A 24558-nucleotide genomic window follows, 5' to 3' on the forward strand; every position below is an offset into this window, starting at 1 on the left:
GGCTCTTTCTTACCCAGTCTTGGCCTGCTGCCTCCCCTCCCAGACTGCAAACTACTCCTTTCCATATCACCCCCTACTCCTAAATATTAAACTCCTGCACACCCCACCCCCACAGAGACACACACACTCCAAACCTTTTTGGCAAACCTTTGTAATAAACAGATGGACTAACTGTGTTGCTGGGAGACCACTGCATACATGGAATCCAGTCCAAACAGAAGGAGAAGGAAAGGGACATGGCTTCTCAGGGTAGTGGTTGAGAGCTCTTCTCTTCTTCTTTCCACCTGCTCTCTTTTCTTTTTTCTTTGTTACCTGCTAACCGACAACCTTGAGCAGTCTACTTCCCTTTGATAAGCCTCAGTTTCCTCATCTCTAAAATGGGAATACTACTACCCCCATTGTGACTCTTTGAAGAAATCATGCTCATAAAGCCCTTAGCACAGTTCTTGGCTCATAGAAAGAATTCTGTTGTTGTTATTGTTATTTATTATATTTTTCCATGTTAGACCGCCAACAGAGGGGAAAAAAAGAGTTTGAATAATTTTGGAGGGGAGACTCAGAGTCCTATTTGTGATTACTTTAGAGGACCTCATGGGGGGATTGGATCTTAGATAAAGGATCTCAGTAGAACCTATATGGATTGGAAAGGTCCTTTCTGGGCCTGTTAATTCTTTCTTGACCTGTGTTACTTGAGTTAACTCAGACTCATTCATCTGTTTCCTACTTCAAAAATGGGCATGACAGGGTGTCTTGTCTGTCCCTCTGGGGAGATGGCCAGCATTCTCCTCTGAATGTGTGTTCCTTGCTTTGCCCTTAAAGCTTCTCACCCTCAAGATGGCCAGCATTTTCCCTTGAATGTGTATTTCTTACTTCACACCCAAAGACACACATCTCTCCCTCCCTCCCCCATCCCTCTCTCCCTGCTTCTCTCTCTTGACAACCTGAATTCTCCCTTGAACATGTGTGTACTTTCCTAAATAAATCTTTGAGTGTCTTTGAAAAATAAAATCAAATAAACTGGACATACTAATTTGCTTCCTATCTCACACGTGGCCCTGAGGATCATCTGTCTGGCATAGGGTCCCACATCAAACTTAATTTGTTTCCACCTCTCTCTCCTCTAGCAGGTTCTTCCCAGTCCTGCTCTCACACCTGGCTGGGGGCAGATGCACCTGCTGGGAGCCCCATACCACCTGTGCTTGCTCTCTGCACCTTGGTCCAGACCACGTTGCAATTTCCTGCTCAACTTCTGCCCCCTCCGCAATGCCTATTCTGTTCTTGTTTGTTTGTTAGCTACCCCAACACCTGGCAGGATCTGGATACATGATAGATGTTCCACGAAAGAGTAACAAATAGAGATTCTCTGCTGTTCCGGGATCACCAGAACTCTTACACATGCCGGTGGAAGGCGTGGGGATTTTTCTCTCACCTGGAAACGCCTTCTTCTAGGGGACAGCCGTCCTGCCCACGATGCCAGCCTGCAGCTCTCCCCAGACGACAGCTCCAAAGTTTCCCCGGAGCCCGAGGGCAGCGGCGCGCGCGCCCCGGAGCCTGGACCAATGTCTGCGGGTTCTGCCGCGCCCACCTCCTGGCCCGCCCCCCGGAGCACGCGGCTGGCCAATGACAGCCGTCCCCCGGCGGCTCAGCTCTGCCCCCTCCCCTGTTGCCTGTACCCCAGCCCAGCTCTGCCCTCCCCGCCCCTCGGCTGGCTCAGCTGGCCTCCCGGGGCGCTGGGCTCCGGGGCGCAGAGCGCAGGCAGCCGAGCGCGCGCGGTGAGCTGGCGCTGGGCAACCGCTCTCCCAGGTCCCCTGCCCTCGCCTGGCTGCTCCCGGGCCTTGCTCCTCCTCCAGCGGGTCCCCAAGACCCTTGTGACCCTGATATCAGGCGAAAGAACTTCATCTAAAAAGGGAGCTGGTGGGTGAGAAGACCCAGCAAGGGCGAGCTATGGACCCCGTGAGTCAGGTAAGAGGGGACTGGGCAGGGCGACTGTCGCTGGGAGCTGGGCGGGAATGGCAGGGGACAGCGCGGCTTCCGGAGACGCACCCTTAGCCCCTTCCTCACGCCTTTGCTTTCTCTCTCTTGTCTTGTCCACCCAAAGCTGGCCTCAGCGGGCACCTTCCGGGCGCTGAAGGAGCCCCTCGCCTTCCTGCGAGCCCTGGAATTGGTGAGTAGCGGAATGTGCACGGGGAGGGGACCCAGGCAGCCAAGTATCAGGTGAGGACAGGTCAGGTGGGGTGCTCTCGGCTCGGTTCTGCTCAAAACCCGGTCTTTACTTGGTTCCTGCCCACTCCCAAGGTGCCATTGTCGGGTGGCAGGGCAGGAAAAAGGGACCATGGCTGGAAGCGGGAATGGGGGTTCGTTTTTTACAGAAGCCTGAGGAAGTGTCATCTCACCTCACAGCTGGCAACCGACGCAGGAGCTGTTAGAAGAAGCCTCTTCCCTCGTTGGGAGACGGGGAGGGAGCGGGAAAAGCTGCCGCGGGGCTTTGGCAGAAGCCAGAATATCAACTGGACCTTTGCAGATGACCGGGGAGGAGAGGAGGGACTCAGATTAAATATTACAGCGGGGAGGACTTGTCCAAGATGGAAAAGTTGGTCAGCACTGGGACAGCTCCTCGTCAGGACCATGGTTCACAGCTCCCAGGGAGCTCCAGTTGGAGAGGCACAGTTGCTAGGCTGCTAAAGATGCTGGAGTCAAGAGGGGTACCCCTTCCCTCCCATTGCAACTCCTGTGCTCTGGCCACTCCTGCAGGGCTCTTGGAGTACTTCCTAGAAGAGGCCACCAGCCTTCTTTGTGTAGCTTTCCTCAGCGACTGGGTTGTAGGAAGTTAGATTTCCTCCTCTGTTTTATCCCCCTTTTTAAAAAAAAAAAAAAAATCACCCTGAACGTCTTATGGCAATTTGTCTATGGACAGAGGAAAAAGGCACAGAAATGATTTTTCATGGGGGGCCATAGAACATTGTCTGTGTGGTTGGCTGAGATGACAGTTATGCGGAGTGAAATCTGCAGGTCACACATTTCTTCTTGCTGGAAGCTCTGAAAGGCAAGCAAACCTATCTGAACAGAAAGTTCAAAGCCCGTCATGTAGCATTAATCACAGGCCCTAACAGTGACTAGCTGAGAAATTATGTAAGAGCCTGCTCTGTGCTCCCAGAACTGAGCTCTGTATATCTGTCTCTGGCTACACAACTGTGGAGCTTGTTGACATGCATGATCTACAAGATAATCACATGTGCCTTGTTTGTAGGTCTAAATAAAATTGCCTGAGTATATCAATTTGACATCCATCAAGACAGCTTTTGGAATGCTTGAACTAGAGATTCTGAGCTCGCTAGTCTGATCATATTTTACTGGCAACCAAATGAAACAAAACAAGCAAATACTTGGCCTTTCAATCACCATTTTCTGTAAAAGAGTGGCTTTCGGGATCAACATTATTCTCACAACAAAGTTCAAAGATCTGACATCATTTTCTGACATAATGTCTGACTGTCTCACATGTCACTTACCTGAAATATCAGTCTGTGTTATTTCACATTCTGCTTTCACATAATTTTTTGTTAACCATACCTTACCACATAGCCTCTTCTGGTATATTTCAAAATGGGGTCCATCTGGATGAGCTGGTTTAAATCACAGATTTCTAGACCCCAAATCAAAATATTGCCCATCAATCTTCATTTTAAGCAAGCTATCTGAATGATTCTTATTACTTTCATATTAAAGAAACACTAGCCTGAGCTGTACCTGGAGGTCCCTCCAAAACTCAAAAGCTCTTTCTTGCTCAGTATCCTTGCTATTTTTCTTCAAACTGTTTGGAACACCCTTCTACCCAAGTCTAGGGGGGAAAATGTTGTCTTTTACTTCAGCTTAAATGTTAACTTCTCAATGTTGATCATTCTCATATTTACTTCTTTCCCTTAACTCTACCCCCAAATGAATGATGTGTTCCATTATTTAGACTCCCATTGCATTTTATTCATTCATTTGTTCAGAGAATTTATCACACCAAGTTGTACTGCAATATAGTCTTTTTTTCTTGGGGTGTGCGTGTGTGTACACTCGTGCGTGCACGCACGCATGTGCATGTGTGTAGGGAGGGGTAATAGAAGTTAAGTTACTATGTTTGAAATATTTTCAGCCCTTCTGCAAGGATTCTAAGGCTCTATAATGAAGGTTTCTTATTTTTTTCCCTAATAAATCAGTCACTGGACTCTTATTTGTGCAAGAGAGCATGAATAATGGACAAAGAAAACTTAAAAAGCCAGATAAATTAGTTGGCTGATCTACATTTAAAAAGATCCATGTTAGAGACATAAGAGGGGAAAGAGAGAAAATGCTAGAGGCTTAGAATGTTTAAAGAACTGGATAGAGAGGAAGACAGTATTTTCTGTGTGCATGCAGTGCCATGAAGAGTCTCTCTGAGCTATCTTTTTCTGCAGGAGTTATTGACAAATGAAAGGGAATGTAATCTCTTAGTGCCACAAAATATGTTCCATTCATCTCTGCTTTTCTCTCTAGTTCCTTTCACAGGGACTACAAAACAGTAAATGATCAACAAATGTTGTAAATTGATCATGACAACTTTAAAAATATCCTCTTTCTCAGTTTTTGTGGAAGTTTTACAGAGAAATGGACAGTAACTTGAAAGCTGGTAGTTTCCAAAGTTTTTAAGCTAACAATCCTTTTTTGGGGGGGGTTTATGCTGTAGAAATAAAAGCGCATGTGAAGATATTTGTCATAGAGTTCTTTGGATGCTATAATTAATCACCATAAACTCAGTAGTTGGTAAACTACAGAAATTTATTTCTTACAGTTCTGAAGCCTGAAAATGTGAGATCAAGGTGCCCGTAGATTCAGTGTCTGGTGAGGGTCCACTTTCTGGTTCATAGATAACACCTTCTTGCCATCTTCATATGGCAGAAGTGAAGGACACTGGTCTCTTCACCCTTTATGAGGGCACTAATCCCATTCACAAGGGCTCCATCCATCTAAGCAAATCATCTGCCAAAGGCACCACTGCCTAATAACATCTCTTTGGGGATCAGGTTTCCACATGTAAATTTTGGAGAGGACACAAACATTCAGACCATTGCAACATGTTCAAGGATATATTACTACAACCTCTTCTGTAGTGGAAAGAATTGGAAACAACTAGTAAATCCATTACAGAAAAGCAATTAAAGTATAACTCATGTACATCATGAGATACTATACTTCCATTAAAAAGAATGAATGAAATGAATATCCATTGACCTAGAGGTCAATACATGTAATTGTGTGTGATAAAATTGTTACATAAAAGAAAATGGGTATTCATTTTTTTTTCATTTGATAACGTTAAAAGGGGGAAAAGCAAGTTTGTTCCTTTGAATCAGCATGAGAGTGATTTATTCCATCAGGTGTCCAATTAGTATACAGTGTGAAGTAGGATTTTTGTAAAAATAAGGTATGGTTTTCTGTATAAGTGTATGTACGTGTGGAATTTGACAAGCATAGAGGAAAGCATAGATGTATACCACTGAACCAAAAAAAAAAAAAGTGATTTTTTAAGGGTGTAATTCTGTGTGCGGTGGGCAGAGAATGGGTGAGACTGAAGAAAAACTGTATGTGCAGTTTTTCACAGGTCTATCACTTGCAAACAGTTATACACACGAGTGGTTCTTAAAAGATAACTCACATTTTAAATCATTTCCTATAGATTGTCCATAGAAAGTGGTATTACCTCTCCAGGCATCTGGATTTATGGCCTTATGGGAGAAAATGTACTTTCTATATATGTCCTTTCCTTAGGATGCCTGATGGATACAGTAGATTTAAAGTCTTAATAACCTATAAATGTCAAGCCTTGAGGGAAAAGCTTTAGCCAATTTTGAAGACTTCCAGGCAAAGAGTCCACATCCTTAATCTCCACTTAAATTAGGTCAGGAGAGTTTTCACTAGCCTTTGGGTCAAAACAGAAATTCGGGACAGAGCACTGACTCTGGTGGTCTGTTCCATTTGTTCCCAAGTGATAAAATAGATTCTGCAAATCTCTTACACCACCATTTTGGAGTTGGTGTAAGAAATCAGATTTACCCTCTTCTCATACTGACTCTGAACATCTGTGTAGGCATAGTCTTGTCTTGTACCAATCATTCTTATTTTTCACCACAGCAATACTTGACCAGTGTGGTCCTTTGGTCTTTTCTTTTTCTTTTCCTTTTAAATAATTATGTTAACGTATTCTTTCTTTCTTCTGGATTTGCACGCGTGGGTGCTTGTGAAATGGAAAGTGGAGGACCTATCACATCTGCAGTGTGCAGGACCACATTGGTACACTTGCAAGAGCATCAGAAGGACTTAACCTTCCCCCAAATGATGTCCTCATCATATCCTGGTTCAGCGCTATGGCTCCAGGTTCTGTCCTTATGAAATCAGCTGATAGAGTCAACATGCCTGGTTCCTCCAATTCTTTCATCTCCAGTCCTATTTTTTATTTTTATTTTTTGGTAACAAGATTGAACCCAGGAGTACTTGACCACTGAGCCACATCAACAGCCCTATTTTGAATTTTATTTAGAGACAGGGTCTCACTAAGTTGCTTAGGGCCTTGCTGTGGCTGAGGCTGGCTTTGAACTTGCGATGCTCCTGCCTCAAGCCTCCCCAGCTGCTGTATTTACAGGCAAGTGCCACCACCTCTGCTCCAACCCTATTTTTGCTTTATCAGTTCTGCTATAACTCGTGCACTTCACATTTCAATTTGATCTGTCTTTTCTGCCTCTGAGACTCCCCAAGGAGGCCAGCTCATCTAGAGATGCAGTGTGCCTGGTATTTGAGGTATAGTCCTACTTCATTTAAATGGAAGCAGTGGCCGTGATATCATATTTATTCCTGCACTTCAATTCTGAGCTGTTTCCCAAGCAACACCATACTGCTTTCTTGATCTTAATAGATAACATTTATGACTCATGTAAGTGATAACAAAGTGGAGCATGTCATTATAAATGCAATATAATAATAGTTACTCTTTTAAAACTCCCATGTTCCTTGCACAAACTTCCTAGGAAGTCCTAAACCATGGCACATCAGCACGGTGGATCTGTGTGGCTCCAGCCTTTCACCATGAGGTTCAAGGATGTTAACCAACTCATCAGGAATAAAACTGCTGGAAATGTCAAAGCCAAGGTGTAAGCAGTCCCACTCTAAACTGTATTCCCTTACATGCTACAATCTTCTGTTCCCTCCCACTGGGCAGACATTTGCTCTATCTTATCCCTAATCCTCAAAGAAATGTTAAAAGGTAGATGTTATCCATGTTTCAGGTTTATCTCACTCATTAAGTTATATATTTGAGGTCTTTTCTGAAAATGCCAAGGAGCATTTGTATTTAGAGACAAGTTGAACAGACATCATCTTGTGTATTTGGGGCTTTATTTTCTATTGGCTTTTAATTGACCGAGGTAAAGTTCAATTCAAAACCAGTATATTTTCATTTAGAATGTGCAGAAGACTTTGATTATGAAGCAATAATTTAATCGTACTTACAGTCATTCATTTTTGTTAAAAATACGTGCACATGAGACAACTCTTCCCACCCCCCCAAGTATAAACAAGACAGGGATTTTTTTTTTTTTTTTGGTACCAGGGATTGAACCCAGAGATATTTAACCACTGAGTCACATCCCCAGCCCCCAACCCTTATTTTTCTTTTTCTTTTATTTAGATATAGGGTCTTACTGAGTTGCTTAGGGCTTCACTAAGTTGCTGAGGCTGGCTGTGAACCTGCAATCCTCCTACCTCAGCCTCCCGAGCTGCTGGGATTACAGGCCACTGTGCCAGCAAGACAGGGAATTCTAATATAAAAATTTAAATCCTAAACAGCAATGTTCCATTGAGGGTGTGATGTAATTTAAAACTGCATTAATTATACCTTTCTAGCCTGTCAATTAGCGGCAAAAATTGTGTGCCGATGGAATAAGAATTGATAATACACAATAAAAAGAGTAAATCCCCAGTGAGTGAATGATTTCTGCACTTGGTGCTTTCCTTAGTTTATGAAGACCTTGGTGTTTGGCCCCAAAAGTAGAGGGGAGAGAGAGAGAGAGAGAGAGAGAGAGAGAGAGAGAGAGAGAGAGAGAGAGAGAGAGAGAGAGAGAGAGAAGAGAAGAGAAGAGAAGAGAAGAGAAGAGAAGAGAAGAGAAGAGAAGAGTAGAGTCAGGGAGATTTCCTATGGATTTGAATACAGATTTCACTCTTTACTTGCTTGGCTACCTTGGGCAAGTTATTTAGCTTGCAGGACTTTTACCTTTCTCATCTAGAAGATAGAGGTAAAAGGTTGCTGTAGTGGTGAAATGACTTAACCCATGAAAAATACCTCACAAAATCTCTGGGCTATAAATAAGTGCTCGATACATTATTATAAAAGTGATAATGATGATGTTTCCAATTTTAATGATGATGAAAGAGGTGGAAAGAGAAATCCATCAGAGAGTGATTTGGGGCATAGGGTTACCTTCTTGCAAATTAGGTGTTTGATAGTTTCTAAAGTACAAAAGATATATATATATATATATCCTTGCTCATCTCTCTTTTGAGCCCCTCCGTCTCTAACAACTAGATGCTACCACATTTATTTTACCACAGCACAAGTGACTTTCCAAGGAACTGCTTCTTGGAATATTCACCTTTTAGAGAACATTCCAGAAGGGCTAGTGTTGATCCTAAAGGAGAAGATCCAATGGAAGAATTTCAGGCACTGGACCCTCGGGGATTGTTGGGTGAAGTATAGAGAGAGAACGTTCCTGATCTTTCTCAAATCATAGTCCATAGACATTTGCCTACACTGGAAAGGGTTAAAGGGTGTCCAGTTGAATTTTCCAAAGTAGAACTGACCCCTGATAGGGTCAGCAATGGGTACCTACTAACCAGATGCTCCATGACCTTGGGACTGTCCCAAATAGGAACCAGAGAGGCACTCTAGAATCCTGCTGAAGTAGAGGCAATCTCTGTGGCCAGGAGGATTTGCATCAAGCCCTGACCCATCTATAAGGCCAGAAGAAAAATAATAATGCATTAGTAAGAAAAAAAGAATCCCAGGAGTATGTGTTCAGAACCACAAGTTTCTGTTGAGTCTTAATCTTCTACAGGCATGTATCCGACTTTTGCTGTATTTGTACAGCATTTTATTAGCTTAGCTTTCCTTCAAGAGCCTGTCTCCTCCTCATCTGTAAATTGGAAAGAATACCCCTTGCTTACTTCCCCATAGCACGGGAAATTTTTTAAAAAGATCAGGCCTGAAAAGGCACATGGCAAACCATTAAATGTCCTCCAAAGGTGAAAAACAATTGTGACCATAGTTGAGATGATTACAAATACTTCCCCCGCCCAACCTAAGAGCCTCTGGACAGCGTAAGATAGTTGCTGGGGAGAAGCTATGGTGAACACGGGAAGCTGATCTCTGCTCTCTGAAGTGCTGAGCTCTTCCCAGCCCCTCTCCACCCTCCAGCCTCCCTCCCACTCTCTTTGGTCTCTGGAACCTACATGAATGAACTGAGCTTCCAGTTGACAGGAATCCGGCATCCCAACTTGTAGGGTGGGAGGAGGCCCACCCTCACCCTTTTAACTCTCCTACCAATTTCTTACTCTGTCCACATTTCACATTTCTTCCATTTGGGGGGTCCCAAGGATGGTTTCTCGCTGGTCTGATGGACTTTTGCACATGCTGATTCCATGTTCTATGGAGAACATGCTCTCTCTTGCTTCTCACTGGATCACACTTAGCTGGTGAATTCTTCTCCCCTCTTCAGGTGTCAGCATGAATGTCACCAAATAGGGGGCACTTGCTAGACGAGGTCACCTCCTGATGGATCCTAGGGCACATTCATTAGTGACATGTTCACGTTCTAGCTTTGTCACCAGACTAAATGCTCCATGAGGACAGGGATCTGGCTTGTCTCCGTCATCTGAATATTCTAAGGATCTAACACAGCACCTGGCACCTTAGAAGGGCTGACTCCATGAGCTACAAATCCTACCAAAATACCCAGACAACTGATGCTTAATAAGTACTGGTTGAAGGAAGTGAGGAGATGAAGAAAGAGAACAAAGACAGAATAAAGGGATGTAGAGAACATCTTGGATGGGGTTTAAATCCCCCTTCATCAAATCCGCTGGGAAGAGGAATAGTAAGGACTCCCGTTGAAATAATTGTTTATCTGCTGGTCTTGGGTATGGAGGAGTTAATTCACATAGGCTGACTGCTCTGTGGAGGGAAGAGGGTGCCCACAGTAGGGGTACCCACTGTGGAGGATAATTCTCCCTGAAACAAGTACAAGAACTTAAACAGGCTGTTATGGTGTGGGTGTGAGGTGTCCCCCAAAAGCTCACGTGTGAGACGGTGCAGGAAGGTCCAGAGGAGACATGACTGGGTGGTGAGAGCCTTAACCCAACCAGTGAATGGACCCCTGATGGGATTAACTGGGTGGTGGCTGGAGGAGGTGGGTGTGGCTGGAGGAGGGGGCATTGGGGGCGTGGCTTTGGGGTCTCTATTTGTCTCTGGAGAGTGGAGTCTCTCTCTGCTTCCTGATCACCATGTGAGCTGCTTCCCTCCACCACACTCTTCCTCCATGATGTCCTGCCTCCCCTCCAGCCCTGAGGAGTGGAGCCTGCTGTCTGTGGACTGAGACCTCTGAAACCGTGAGCCCCCAAATAAACTTTTCCTCCTCTATAATTGTTTTGGTCAGGTCCTTTAGTCACAGCAGCAAAAAAAGCTGACTAAAATAGAGGCCCAGTCCTTGTGTCTTGGGGTTCATGGCAATAAGCAGCAGGAGTGTCATGGCTAGTTGCTGCCATAATGTGCCTTGGCCACTGGCCTGCCTGCCCTCTCAGCGTATTTATTCCCTTTCTGCTTTCCATGATTCTCGTCTGATGTCCTAAGAGAAGGACCATGATTGCCCCAGCTATCTTTTTTTTTTTTCAGTTTAAATACAACTTTCAGCCCCAGGTCAAATCATAAGTCAATAGCTACTCTATGCATTGGTTGCCCCTGGGTCACATGCCTTCTGCTGTCCTGTCACTTGTGTCCTGAATAAAAGGGTCATGAGAGTCAAAACATTCCCTTCTGGACTGTTCTTTCAACTGGAACTGTGGGAGGGGCAGTTTTTCATTAAGGGTGTAGCAGGCTAGTGAGAAGTCTACATATACGATGTAAGAAGGCATGATCTGGTTCACCTGGGCTTCCTTCAGCAAAGCAACACTGGGATTTTCTCAAGAGCTTGATAGAGTTCTGGGGTCTGGGGACCAGCATTCCTGAATTCTCTCTGATTAAGGATCCTGTGCTGGATTCACACTGCTGATCATTCAAAGGGGTGAAATGGGCTCCACTAATTTGCACCATCTTGTAAATATTTTTTTTTAAATTGTTCTTTTCAGTTATACATGACAACAGTATATATTTCAACATATGATACCTACATGGAGTGTAACTTCCCATTCTTGTGGTTGGACATGATGTGGAGTTTCCCTGGTCAGGTATTCATAGATGAACATGGGAAAGTTCTGACCCATTCATTCTACTGTCTTTCCCATTCCCATCCCCCTCCCTTCCCTTCATTCTTCTCTGTCTGATCCAGAGTATCCCTCTGCGCACTCTTATTGTGTGTTAGCATCTGCACCATCTTTTTCAACAGTGGAACAATCTTCTTGAAGGAATGTTGACTAGTGATGAGACAGGCCACTTGTGAATGACAAGGTACTGCAGCTTCATTGCTATGTTGCTAGATTAACTCAGCTCTGGCCATTAGTGTTAGAAGACTACATTAATCATTGCATTCATGTGTGTGTGTGTGTGTGTGTGAGTGTGTGTGTGTGTGTGTGTGTGTGTGTGTGTGTGTGTTATTAATGTAGTAGAAAACAGATTGCTCAGGGAAGAGGCATCAGCTTGCTTCCTGGGATACAACTGTTTGAGGCAGGAGAAAGCAAGAATCGGTTGATGAGGAAAAACAAAACACTGAAAAATATAGCAGGCCCCATGGGGCTTGAAGGAGCCTGGGTTTAGAATCTGTCTTAGGCTGGGATTCTGGATTTTTTTGTTCCAGCCATGGGATGTGGAGCAGATTGCATCATTGTTCGGATCCTCAGGGATCCACAGCCATCAAATGAACATAATAAGAGTCTCAACTTTTGGATGCTTGGGATGGTTAGGTTGTTATGAAACCACCACTCAGAAAACAGAGACTCTAAGTCCAGATTTAAATCAAATTAGAGAGTCTTTTTACTATCTGACCAGAGACTGTTCTTCCCAGAGTCCAAGTGACCTTAGAGGAGAACAGCAATGGTCTGTGACTGGGGCAGAGTATTTAAAGGGAGAAACCACATGTTATGAAATCTGCAAGTTACAAGCAAGCAGGATACAAGGGCTGAGAACGCAGTTAGCAGAGCAAAAACAACCCTATAGTCATCTATAGGGGTCTATACCCGCATTTGTATGGGTATATACACAAAAACAATTTTAAGAATATTAAGAACAACCTATATAACAAGTTTAGAGAAGAGTCATAATATGGAGTAACTATGGCTAATCTATCGTCTGTGACTATATCGACTTAACCTTGAGCTATGTTAACCTATTAGCCTGTACTTACCCATACAACTCACAGCTTAAATCCTGTGTCTTATAAATCTTAGCGTCATAAGATTATTGTCCTACTGTTGCTTATGCTTACTCATGAGAAACTTATGTCTATTGCTCCTAACTTATAACTAGAGTAACTTAACATTATTTACCTTATGATAATATTATCTTTCTTATTAAATTTTATAATTTATAATCTCTAATCTGTAATATATATATATCTATATCGACTGAGCTTAGACCATAACAAGGTAAGATAAAATTAGCATAATGTCCAGCTGGTGCCTACTACCACCCCTTGTTACTGAGGAAGAGGTTTTTAAAGATGATGAGGTATTTAAAAATACAGTTAACATTCCTAAAGTTTCTAACACTTTACAAACATAAAGGTTGCTCAATATTGTATTATTATGTTGGGGTTTTGTTTCTATTATCTTCCTAAAAGGAGAATGTTTTGAGATGATCATAAACAATACCCAGATGGTATTAATACTAATGCACAGAGACCAGCAGTTTGCTAAATGCCATAGAGACATTATTTCATTTGATTTGGAATGCCTTATAAAGGACTAATCAACGACTTCTTTTATAAGTGGAAGGATTGAACCATTTCCCTAGATTCACACAGCTAGTGTGGGATAGAACTGAGGCAAATGGATGCCATGCGCTCAATCATTTTTTTTGCATTGTCTCTCATTAATACAGATTATCCAGTTATTCCTAGTCTTGGTTTTGAATGATTTTACCACCGTAAACATCAGGAAAAAAATATACACATATATTTTAAATATATATATAAATATATATGTGTGTGTATATATATATATGATATAGACACATATATATGATATAATGTACATAATATATATTACATATATATTATATACATATATGTATTTAAATAATGTCTTCCATATGTATGAAACAATTTTTAAATTGTTCTAATTAATTTATTTAAAGATTTTAAAAGCTCTTCTCATTACTCACTCAGTTCCCTTTCTACTATCTCATGCAACCAGAGAACAAAGCAAAATTTAAGTACCCTCCTAATGTCTAGATTGGTCAAAACCTTCTGAGGGAACTTTTTTACTTCTCAAAAATATCTTTCTTCCCTGAGAAAATGGTTTTGATCTTGTGCATCTTTTCTAACAAAAATATCCATTTACTGATCCTATAAAGAAATTTAAATTCAGAAATGGGTTGTTGACACATGCCTACTGTTTTAGTCACCTTTTTCACTGCCATGACTAAAAGGACCCAACCAGAACAAAGAGGAGCAAAGGTTTCTTTAGGGCTTATGGATTCAGAGGTCTCAGTCCACAGAGAGCAGGCTCCATTCCTTGGGGCTCAAGGGGAGGCAGGACATCATGGAGGAAGAGTGTGGTGGAGGGAAGCAGCTCACATGGTGATCAGGAAGCAGAGAGAGACTCCACTCTCCAGAGACAAATAGAGACCCCAAAGCCACGCCCCCAATGCCCCCTCCTCCAGCCACACCCACCTCCTCCAGCCACCACCCAGTTAATCCCATCAGGGGTCCATTCACTGGTTGGGTTAAGACTTTCACAACCCAGTCATGTCTCCTCTGAACCTTCCTGCACTGTCTCACACGTGAGCCTTTGGGGGACATCACATCTAAACCGTAACACCTACAAAGACATCTGCAGAATTCAGAAGGTATCTGGATATTTAGTGAGATCATGAACATTTAAATTATTTTTGGATTCTCAGGAAATTTTTAAACAGTTTCTGTCATGGATGATGGGGAAGCAAAAGCATTTTTTCTGCATATTATGTGATGAGTGTGTGTGTGTGTGTGTGTGTGTGTGTGTATGTGTGCACGCGCGCATGTGCGCGCGGGCCCTTGCACGTACTACTATTCTTTGGGTGTGTTAGTTGGGAGGATTTGTGAGCCAGATAAGAAGACATACCCTTGTGGCTTGAACAGGAAGTGCTCTCTCATCCATTTGGTCTTCTTTGACTCTGTTTGTTTGCAATGATGCTTTGGTCTGCACCTGATAGATAGTTGGTACTCCTGCTGAGGTCTTTCCTGAAATAGGTATTCAGAAGAACTGAGAAGGTAAGAATGATATTAGAAAATGACAAGGCATTAACCTGTGGCCTGAGACAAGCATGGAGAACTCCAGAGACATTGTAACTGGAAGAGGCGTTGGCTGGTTGGATAGTGCTTATTATTACGATTTAGAATGTGCTGGATTGGAGCCATACAAGTTTGGGCTCAGCATAGACCTGGGATATGTTCATGGGCAAATCAGCTTCATGGGACCTCAAGGTTTTTTAGGGATTTTACCCTAAAGAGGTGCTTACATGATAAAGACAAACTAACAACTGAGAAACTCTGGGCAAACTCCTTTATGTCTCTGTCAATTTTTTGAGCTGTGACATGAGGGTAAACATCAATAGCACAGAATTGTGGAATAAAATAGTATGTGTAAAATTTCCCATCTGAGGACTTGGTCAATGTTATCAGTCCCTGAATCTTGAAAACTAAACATCAGGGACCTGGTACATCTTTCCTATAGGAAAGCCATGTCCAGTGTGCTCTTTTGTAATGTCCATCTGCACTACTCTTATTTGAGGAAATGAGAAAGGTATATTTTCATGTTTCATTGACTAGAGTTTAGGCAAAAACTTTTGTTGTCAGATGCATAGTTCTGTGGTATGAAACATTTGAAAGAAAAGCATGGTTATTTATGTGATCACAAAAATCACCCAGTGTATGTATTTGTAATTTGTTTTTTAAAATGTGCACTATTGGTTAAAAGAAAGAATGTTTGTGAAATTGGTAGTGCCATCAACCCCTAACTCTTCTGTGTGTGTGTGGGGGGGGAGGCTACATTTATTAGCAACAGTATATAAATTTAAAATGCATACACTATTTTCTCTCTCTTTCTCTCTTTGCTCCATACAGATACATAAATGTACATGGTTTCTTTAAAAAAAAATCTGCCCTTATTTACTACTTTCCCACATGATTCTAGAAAGAATCTCATGTTTGACTGTCAGCTCCATTACTGACAAGATGTATGACCTTGAACCCCCTTCATCTCTCTGGTTCTTTCATATTTATAAGAGTAGAAATAATGATAATTGCCAGGGAGAGTTACTGTGTTCATTAAATGAAATAACATTTGCAAAGAGTGCTTCCACATAAGAAATATTTAAAACATCCTGATTGTTCTTTCCCACTTCTTTTTTTTTTTTTTTTTTGGTACTGGGGATTGAACTCCAGGGGACTCAATCAGTGAGCCACATCCCCAGCCCTATTTTGTATTTTATTTAGAGACAGGGTCTCACTGAGTTGCTTAGTGCCTTGCCTTTGCTGAGGCTGGCTTTGAACTCGCGATCCTCCTGCCTCAGCCTCCTGAGCTGAGGGGATTATAGGAGAGGGCCACCATGCCTAACTTTCCCCCTACATATTTTTTTACTATAACGTTTGGAAAGAAAAATTGGAAAATCTCAGGTCTTTTCCTCCTGTAGATGCTTTCTCACATTTTTGTGTGTGCATACACCTGGGTGTACACGTGCATTCTTTGTACTGTAATCCTGAAGAAAGAGTCTACGTAATTGGAATGAATTTGAGTGGGGACAGTAAAATTTGGCAGCCATGGTTGGCAAGGAAAGAATGATTAGATTGGAGTGTCAACTCCTAGGTCATTGGAGCCCCAGGATTCCTGTAGCCTTTGGCAAGGTGACCATGAATTTGTGAAGCTGTTTTAAGGGAATGACAGCTTCTTCATTTTACAAAAGCACTAAGTGCTCATATGGGATAGAAGTACATGATCATGGCTTCAAATGATTGAGCACTTGCTGTGTACCAGGCTGCACTATGTCCATAATATCTACTGTGTGCTTTCATTCAGACCTTACAATGACTTTATACGGCACATGTACCCAAAGTGACATACCTGGTAAAGGACCAAGGCAGGATTTCAAGCCAGGTGTGTCTGATCTCCCCGTCTCCCTTGCCTGCCATGCAGCCAAACATACCAAGCGTATTTGTGATTGCATTTGAGAATAGGTGGCTGTCCTTGATTCAGAAAAGTTATTTAGAGCCATTTTATGCATGTATGTTTATTCATTAAAATCACAAAATAAACAAGACTTTGTAAATAAAAATTATCCACTGCTCTACCAAGAGACAACTAAGCTTAATATTTTGAAAAAGTTTATTTTTAGACATTTTTATGTACATGTACCTTTTTTTTCCCTCCAAAAACAATGATATAAATCTGCTAGGTCTCTAGTACATAATAAAGTATGGTCTCCCACCACATAAGGACACTTTAGTTGAGGATGGGCTGCAGGGATGAACTGTAATGATGTTGGTCCCATAAGACTCTACTGCAAGTGACAATGTAACCGCCTTAGTTTGTGTAGCTAAGCCTGTGAGATTTTGCATGGTGACGGCGCATTTATCAAAATGTGTCCCTATCCTTAAGCAATGCATTGCTATATCCTAAACCGAGTGGCTTCAACTCTCTCACAGTTCTGGGGGTTCAAGTCTGTGACAGGGCACTGTTAATTCCTTCTGAGGGTCATAGGCAGAGTCTGTGCCTCTCCGTGGCTTCTGGGTCTTGGCATATGGATGGTGTATTGCTCCCTCCCTGGCCCTCTTCCTCACAAGGAAGGTGTGTCCAGAATTCCCTATTTATATGACACCAGTTGTAATAATTAGGAACCATCCAGTCCCAGTATGACTTCATCTTAATTACATCCCTGTGACCTTGTTTCCAAATAAGGTCCCATTCTGAGGTTCTGGGAGTTAGGATTTCAACATGAATCCTCAAGGACAGATGGGGACAATGCCACCCACACTACTTGGCTCCTTAGAATGGGTGCTATTTTGTCAACTGCTTTCCTCTCCTCAGTATATTATGAACCGTATTTCCATGTCACTAGAAAAAAAAAGTATCTTTCTCCATAATTCCAATGGCTGTATATTATCACAGTGTATGCCTGTTCTGGAGATGAACTAATTCCTAATTTAGGTAGTTTTAAGACCTACAAGAAAGTCCTCCTTAAAGATAAATGGTTCCTGTACTCTATAATTATTGACTTAGACAATTTCTGGATGTGGAATTGCTTGCTCCAAAAGTTGCACATTTTCAAGGTATTAGAAAGGATTACCAAGTTGCCTTCCAGTGTGGGAAGGATCGATTAAATGCATTGCTATTTGATTGATAGAAATAAGTCTTGAATGAACTTATGCTTCTTTAATTTTGCAATGGCATTGCACATTTTACATGACAATGATTTATATTGTGATTTTGATTTGGAAGTATGTTAATAAAAAGAATGAATTTATACAACTGTAGCCAAGACCGCCAAACTCATGCTTCTGCTCATGTGAATTTTTATATAAGCTGCCTTAAACTTTCTAGGTCAGTGTACTACTCTACCATTGGGAAATTATTTAGGCTATTATCCTCTGACTCAGAGGAAGAGATGAATACTGTCTTTCCTTCTCTGAATCATTATGTAGAGATATACATTTTTTGAATGTCCAAATATTTTATAATGTAGTTTTAAAAACTAAATTTACCATTCTATTTGTATTTTGTCTGAATTATGTATTCATTTTACATATCGTACTAATACATTATTTTTCTTTCAATGATACTCTTCATGTTTAGTCCCTATTCAACATCTTTCTGAAATCCCAGTCCATGCACATATGTGGTCAAGACAGATAAACACAAGTTTATGCTGTACCTACTTTGGGGATCAATCTGAGGCACTTGGAAATTTTATAATTCTTTTGAGGGAAAAGCAGAATGTATGGGTGCTACTGTATCATCCGAGAAATTGTGGGAATCTAGCTTTTGATTGAAGAAGTCTCTATCAGTAAAATAGTAAAAAAAAAAAAAATAGTGAAATAAATTCAGCCTCTGCCAGATGCCAGGGGCACTACCTCTTTCTTGGATCACATTCCTGACCAACTTGCTATTAGCTGAGATGACATTACCTATGCACTCTGCCTTTGCCTTGCATATGGCTCTTTGGGGCCACCTTGTCCTCTCTGTGAATTAAAAATAACAGTTGTTAACATCTATTGTATATGTAATGTGCTCCGGGCCCTGTGCTAAATGTTTTCTATATGCTCTAGTATTTCATTCTAACGAGTCTATTAAAATGTGTCAACCTAAATGACAATCAGAGATTCTCCAAAGGATAATGATATGTATTTGGGAATAGCAGAACATTGCAATGGGGGAGATATCTATACCGTAGTCAATCATGAGCATTTCAAGGAGATTGAGGATAGGGAAAGTTTTTAAAGGCAAATGAAGTGAATTATATAAGATATTCTGAAACGATAATCTTGACTACCAGGATTAATAACAAAAGTGGTACCAGCGTGAGGTTGAATGGACAGTTAACTGGAATCCTGTCCTTACAGAAGTTGTGTGTGTATGTGTGTGTGTGTGTGTGTGTGCGCGCGTGTATAGGCCATTGCACTGTACATGAGAACCTCTCCTTTGTATCCTTCTGGTGATTCCGTTTTCATTCTGACAACTTTCACAAAGGGATGCACCAGGATGTTCTTTGTTTTTAGGAAAGGGATCTGGGGCTTCGTAAAATAAGCAAAGGTGTGTACAGTTGATAATAGCAGACCTGAGATTTGAGCCCAGGTCTGGAGAGCTTCAAAAAGACACTATGTGTTTAATCAGGCAGTAATGGAGGAAGAAAACTTCTGATCCTGTTCCAGAGATGGGTTTCCAACATAAGGGACCAGTATCTGTCAGAACAAAACCAGCGACAGTGGTGGTTGAACTGAAAGCACTTAGTGTTCTTCTTTGATGGTGAATGCAGTTGCGGGCAAATAGAATAAGATTCTTAAAGTTCTCTTTGCAGTTCAGAGGCAAGGTACCTATTTTTAAAAGTTTTTTTTAATGACTATACTTGATAAAACAAGAAAGAAGCAGATAGTTTCAGTTTTATTTGAACTGGTCTTATTGTATTTATATAAAGCAAAACCACTGTTGCATAGGCAAATGGTGGATAAAATTTAGAAAAAGTAGTGGGATTGCATGCTCCCTGACTTTTCTGTCAGTGGTTTTCCTGCTGCTCTTCTGTCCCTGTTTACTCATGAAAATGCAAAAATTCATGAACTTGTAAATCTTTTGTTTTATTGATTTAGGGGGCCAGTTTCTTCTCTCATGTTGGCGAGGGTGCTTTGGTAGAACCTGGGTAAGATGCTAAGCCATCTGACCAGTGCACAGAGGGGCCGGAATACTAACTGGGTCAGCAGGGGTCCAGCAAGATGATGCAGGAGGAAACAGGAAGCAGGCAGTCACGTGGGGCTACACAGGTGATAACAGGGTGGCACATTGAACGTGGGTTTCCACCTGTAGGGGTCGCTGCCTCCTCCCTGGACAGTTGTTGGTCAGTGGTAACAAGGGGCCAACACCTCCCGAGAGTTTCACTTCTTTTGGGAGAGCAAAAATAAGACTTTCGATACTAATATTACCAGATTTTAGTTGTTGCTGTTGTTGTTGTTGGGGACAGGATTGTTGTTTTGTATTGATTGGGTATGTTAGGAGTCAAACTAGGGCCTTGTGTATGCTAGGCAAGCACTCTGCCACTACGTTACATCGACAGCCCCTACAAGGTTTTTTATTTTTGGGGGAAAGGGGGTACCGGGGATTGAACTCAGGGGCACTCAACCACTGAGCCCCATCCCCAGCCCTATTTTGTGTCTTATTTAGAGACAGGGCCTCACTGAAGCTGGCTTTGAACTTCACATCCTCCTGCCTCAGCCTCCTGAGCTGCTGGAATTACAGGCGTGTGCCACTGCGCGTGCGCGGTTTTACAAGATTTTTAACGTCAGAAATATTTTCCATGTTTTAAATATCACGAGGCCCATTCTTTGCAACGCTCGGTGGATTCTGGAGATGGCTGGCAGTCTCCAGCTTGTTCCTGTAGCAGCTCAGCATTCTGGCTCCCCTGAGGCCTCCTCTCTGTTTCCCTCAGGACCTGGCCCGGTTCTAACCAGCAGGTTCTCAGGAGCCATTTGTCTGATGGAAAAATCAGAAATTTGGTAATCAGAAATTAACCATAGCTTGGTTTTTGAGATGACTGAGTTAGCCGTTCGAAAGGTCTCCTTTGCTTTCCTTCAAATAAATTGCAACATTTTCTCTTTCAATATCTAGGAAGCCTAAAAAACAAAACAAACAAACAAACAAACAAAAAAATAGAAGATTTCTATCTTGAGCTCCAACTTCAATGGGACTGGAGGCTGTTGCTCATATTAGCAACATAGAGTAATAAATAATAGTGTTCTGAATATCACGTAATATAGGGAAGAAGTGAATTTCTCAACCAATCAATGTAATCTCCAAGAATTAATTTTCCGTGTAATCTCAAAGAATTAATTATGTTCTTTAAAAGTGCAGTACAGGCTGAGCATGGTAGTACATGCCTGTAGACCCAGTGACTTGGGAGGCGGAGACAGGAGGATCACAAGTTCAAAGCCAAGCTCAGCAACTTAGCAAGGCCCTAAGCAATTTTGCAAGAACCTGTCTCAAAATTTAAATAAATAAATGATAAAAATGGGGCTGGGGATGTGGCTCCCTAGTTAAGTACTCTGGTTTCAATCCCTGGTATCAAAAAATAAATAATAAAAGTAAACAAAACGCAGCGGGCATGATAGTATATGCCTGTAATCCCACTGGCTCTGGAGGCTGAGTCAGGAGGATCACGAGTTCAAAGCCAGCCTCAGCAACGGTGAGTGCTAAGCAACTCAGTGAGAATTTGTCTCTAAATAAAAATACAAAATAGGTCTGGGGATGAGGCTCAGTAGCTGAGTGCCCCTGAGTTCAATCCTTGGAACTAAAAAAAAAAAAAAAAATGCAGTTTAGTTGTTTGTGGCTTAAAGAGTCAACAAATAAAGGGATTTTTAAAAAATATTTATTTATTTATTTTTAGTTAGAGGTGAACACAATGTCTTTATTTTACTTTATGTGTGCTGAGGATCAAACCCAGTGCCTCATACATGCTAGGTGAGCTCTCTACCTCTGAGCTACAACCCCAGCCCAACAAATAAATGAATTTTAAAGGGGAGATGACTCTGGACATTTGTCTATACAGTAGGGCCATCCATTAGAACATTCCACAGCAATGGAAGTATCCTGTGTCTTCCCTGTGCACCTCAGTATCACTAGCCAAATGTGACCATATTTGAAATGGGGCCAGTGTGACTGAGGAACTGAATCTTTATCCACTTTCAATTAATTTAAATTTTAATAGTTACTGATTACCGTATTGGGCAGAGCACGTGTTCAATCCATCAGTGCAACCATTCGTCTAGTTTGCAAGAGGAATGTGCTAAACTTCAGCAAGTACCTTAGATTTTGTGGTGAGATGATATTCATTGAAAAGGGTTCTTGTCTTTCAAACATTTGCTATTACATTTGTAGTTTAACATGCATCACAGGTTGTTGATGGCAGTGAGTTTTTGAAGCCAACTTCTAGAAATTAATTGGGTCCTAGATTTTCCATACTTCAGTTGTTCGTCTTTAGTGTACTTTCTATATATCCATATGTTTATGGATTTTATACATTTATATAGTCATGCCTTGCTTACCAGCAGGGATACATTCTGAGAAATGCCACACTCAGTGATTTCATCGTTGCGCTCACAGGTTTCATCCATATTGAAGATTTGCTTCTGCAAGTAATTTTCTTCTACAATCAGCTTATCTAGAGTTTCCAAAAATCCTTCAGCTGCCTTCACATCAGCACGCATAGACTCACCGCTCGCTTTCACATTATGGAATGAATAACAATTTTTGAATCACTTAAACTACCCAGAACTAGCAAAAAAAAAAAAACAAAACAAAACTTTTTTTTGCTTTTGGCTGTGATCATCATGGTGCTAAAAGAGATGTGCTCTGTGTCTTCCATTTAGATGATTCAGAGTTTCTCCATGTTCATGTGGTTTTTCTGGAACTTTTCTTCATCTCTTTGCCTTCTGGGAAGCAGATCCAATAAAAGCGTTCACCCCTTCCTTCTTGTCCTTCAAGGTCATGCTATGGTAGAATGGACATTCCTGATGGGCAAGCAGAGGCCATCGATGATTCTTTCTGATTCTGTAGTCCTCCATTCCTTTAATTCTGTTTCCGGGTCAGTCACTCAATGTAGAATGTTACTGGCAATATCAAACGTGGATTTCATATGCTCAGGGGCCATGATAAAAAGGACAATGTAAAATTAATCAAGCACAAAGGAAATTATACAATCAAGAGACGCAGTTAACATGAGCCCTGTGAGGCTGCTGTTGGTGTAACGTGGTGCACTGTTTTACAGACAGGAGTTTTCAAATAACTAAAGAATATGCTCTAAAACAATGCATAGCACCATAAACACATAAACCAGGAGACAGCCAGTATGACCATCATCAAGCATTAGGTACTTGATTTTATGTGCTATACCTGACCTGGCTAGGAATGCAGTAGGTCTGTTTATATCAACATCACACCAATATATATCAGTAATGAGATTTACCAGGATGTCACTAGGTGATAGGAATGTTTCAGCTCATTTATAATCTCACGGGACCACCATGGCATATGCAGTCTGTCAATAACTGAAGCACCATTATATAGCACATGACCATAGGTCAATTTTAAATATTGAAATAAAAATATAAAACAAACTAATAACCTTATCTGTTTGCCTCCAATATGCAAGATGATGGTAATTGTCAAATTTTGCGTCAATTTTTAGCACAAGCTAAATTAATTTTTAAAATAGACTCCTTTTGGGGGGCAGGGGTACTTAACCACTGAGCCACATCCCCAGCCCTATTTTGTATTTTATTTAGACACAGGATCTCGGTGAGTTGCTTAAGTTGCTGAGGCTGGCTTTGAACTTGTGATCCTCCTGCCTCAGAGAGGGATTACAGGGATGCATTACCATGCTCAGCTATACATTTAAGAGGCAGACTAAAAACTACCAAGATCATGCAATATTATGTGAATCAGAGAATGGAAACAATCTCAACAAGATTTAATTAGCAAAAAAATCACGTTGACATATTTTTATTCTACGATTCACAAGGTAGTTTGAAAATATTTTGGCAATGGCCACATAAGTGGTTCTATTGGTGTAAAAGTGCCCATTTAAGAGGAATAAGAGAATGATAAACAGACGAATGGCATCACAATTGGTGAGTTGGCTGTGTGAACAAGACCTGAGATTGTGTAATTCCATGCCCATCACGGAATTGATGGTTTAAAAAAAATAATTGAGGAAAAGCTGGAATTTTGGAGATGACCAAGTGCCTGAGACCGATACAAGGGCTCACAATGGAGCTGGTCATCCCTGCAGGAGACTGTTGCTCCACCTGGGACCTCCTAAGCAACCTTAGGCATCGTATCCCAGAACTCTTTGCATTGGGAACAAAAGGCCCAATACAGAGAAATCTTTCTACCCCTGTTGCCCATTGGCAAAAAATGGCTTCTGGACATTAACTCTTGTTTTCCTTTGGATTCCCCAAAGCCAACTCTGAAATAAGGTTTAAATTAATTTATTTGAGAGTTAATTCCAGGAAGCAGGGTAAGGGAGACATGCAGAGAAAGGACGTGGAACAGTGGGGGATCCAGTCTCTAAAAGGCTAGCACCTTGGCCAGCTGGAGCTTAATCCCACACGGAGACCCTGGGACCAGTGCAGAGCACATGGTGGGTACGTCATGTTACCTGGCTACCCCTCCCTGCCAAAGAAGCCTAGAAACATCTTTTTTTGTTGTTGTTATTTTGGGGGAAGGTGCCGGGGATGGAATTCAGGGGCATTAACCATGAGTCACATTCCCCAGGCCTATTTTGTATTTTATTTAGAGACAGGGTCTCACTGAGTTGCTTAGCACCTCACTAAGTGGCTGAGGCTGGCTTTGAACTCCCGATCCTCGTGCCTCAGCCTCCTG

The 24558-nt window shown here is 41.8% G+C and overlaps 1 protein-coding gene across 1 annotated transcript in view; it reads left to right on the plus strand.

Annotated features, from left to right (window-relative positions):
• Positions 1-1676: 1676 nt before the first annotated feature.
• Synpr (synaptoporin) overlaps positions 1677-24558 on the plus strand; it is a 334976-nt gene continuing 312094 nt past the window's right edge. The window contains exons 1-2 of the mRNA XM_021733267.3: positions 1677-1962; positions 2099-2164. Coding sequence (XP_021588942.1) covers positions 1945-1962; positions 2099-2164 — 84 coding nt within the window. The 5' untranslated portion in view covers positions 1677-1944. The remainder of the gene's footprint in view (positions 1963-2098; positions 2165-24558) is intronic.

Source organism: Ictidomys tridecemlineatus, chromosome 2 (assembly GCF_052094955.1).
Source record: "Ictidomys tridecemlineatus isolate mIctTri1 chromosome 2, mIctTri1.hap1, whole genome shotgun sequence".
NCBI lineage: Eukaryota > Metazoa > Chordata > Mammalia > Rodentia > Sciuridae > Ictidomys > Ictidomys tridecemlineatus.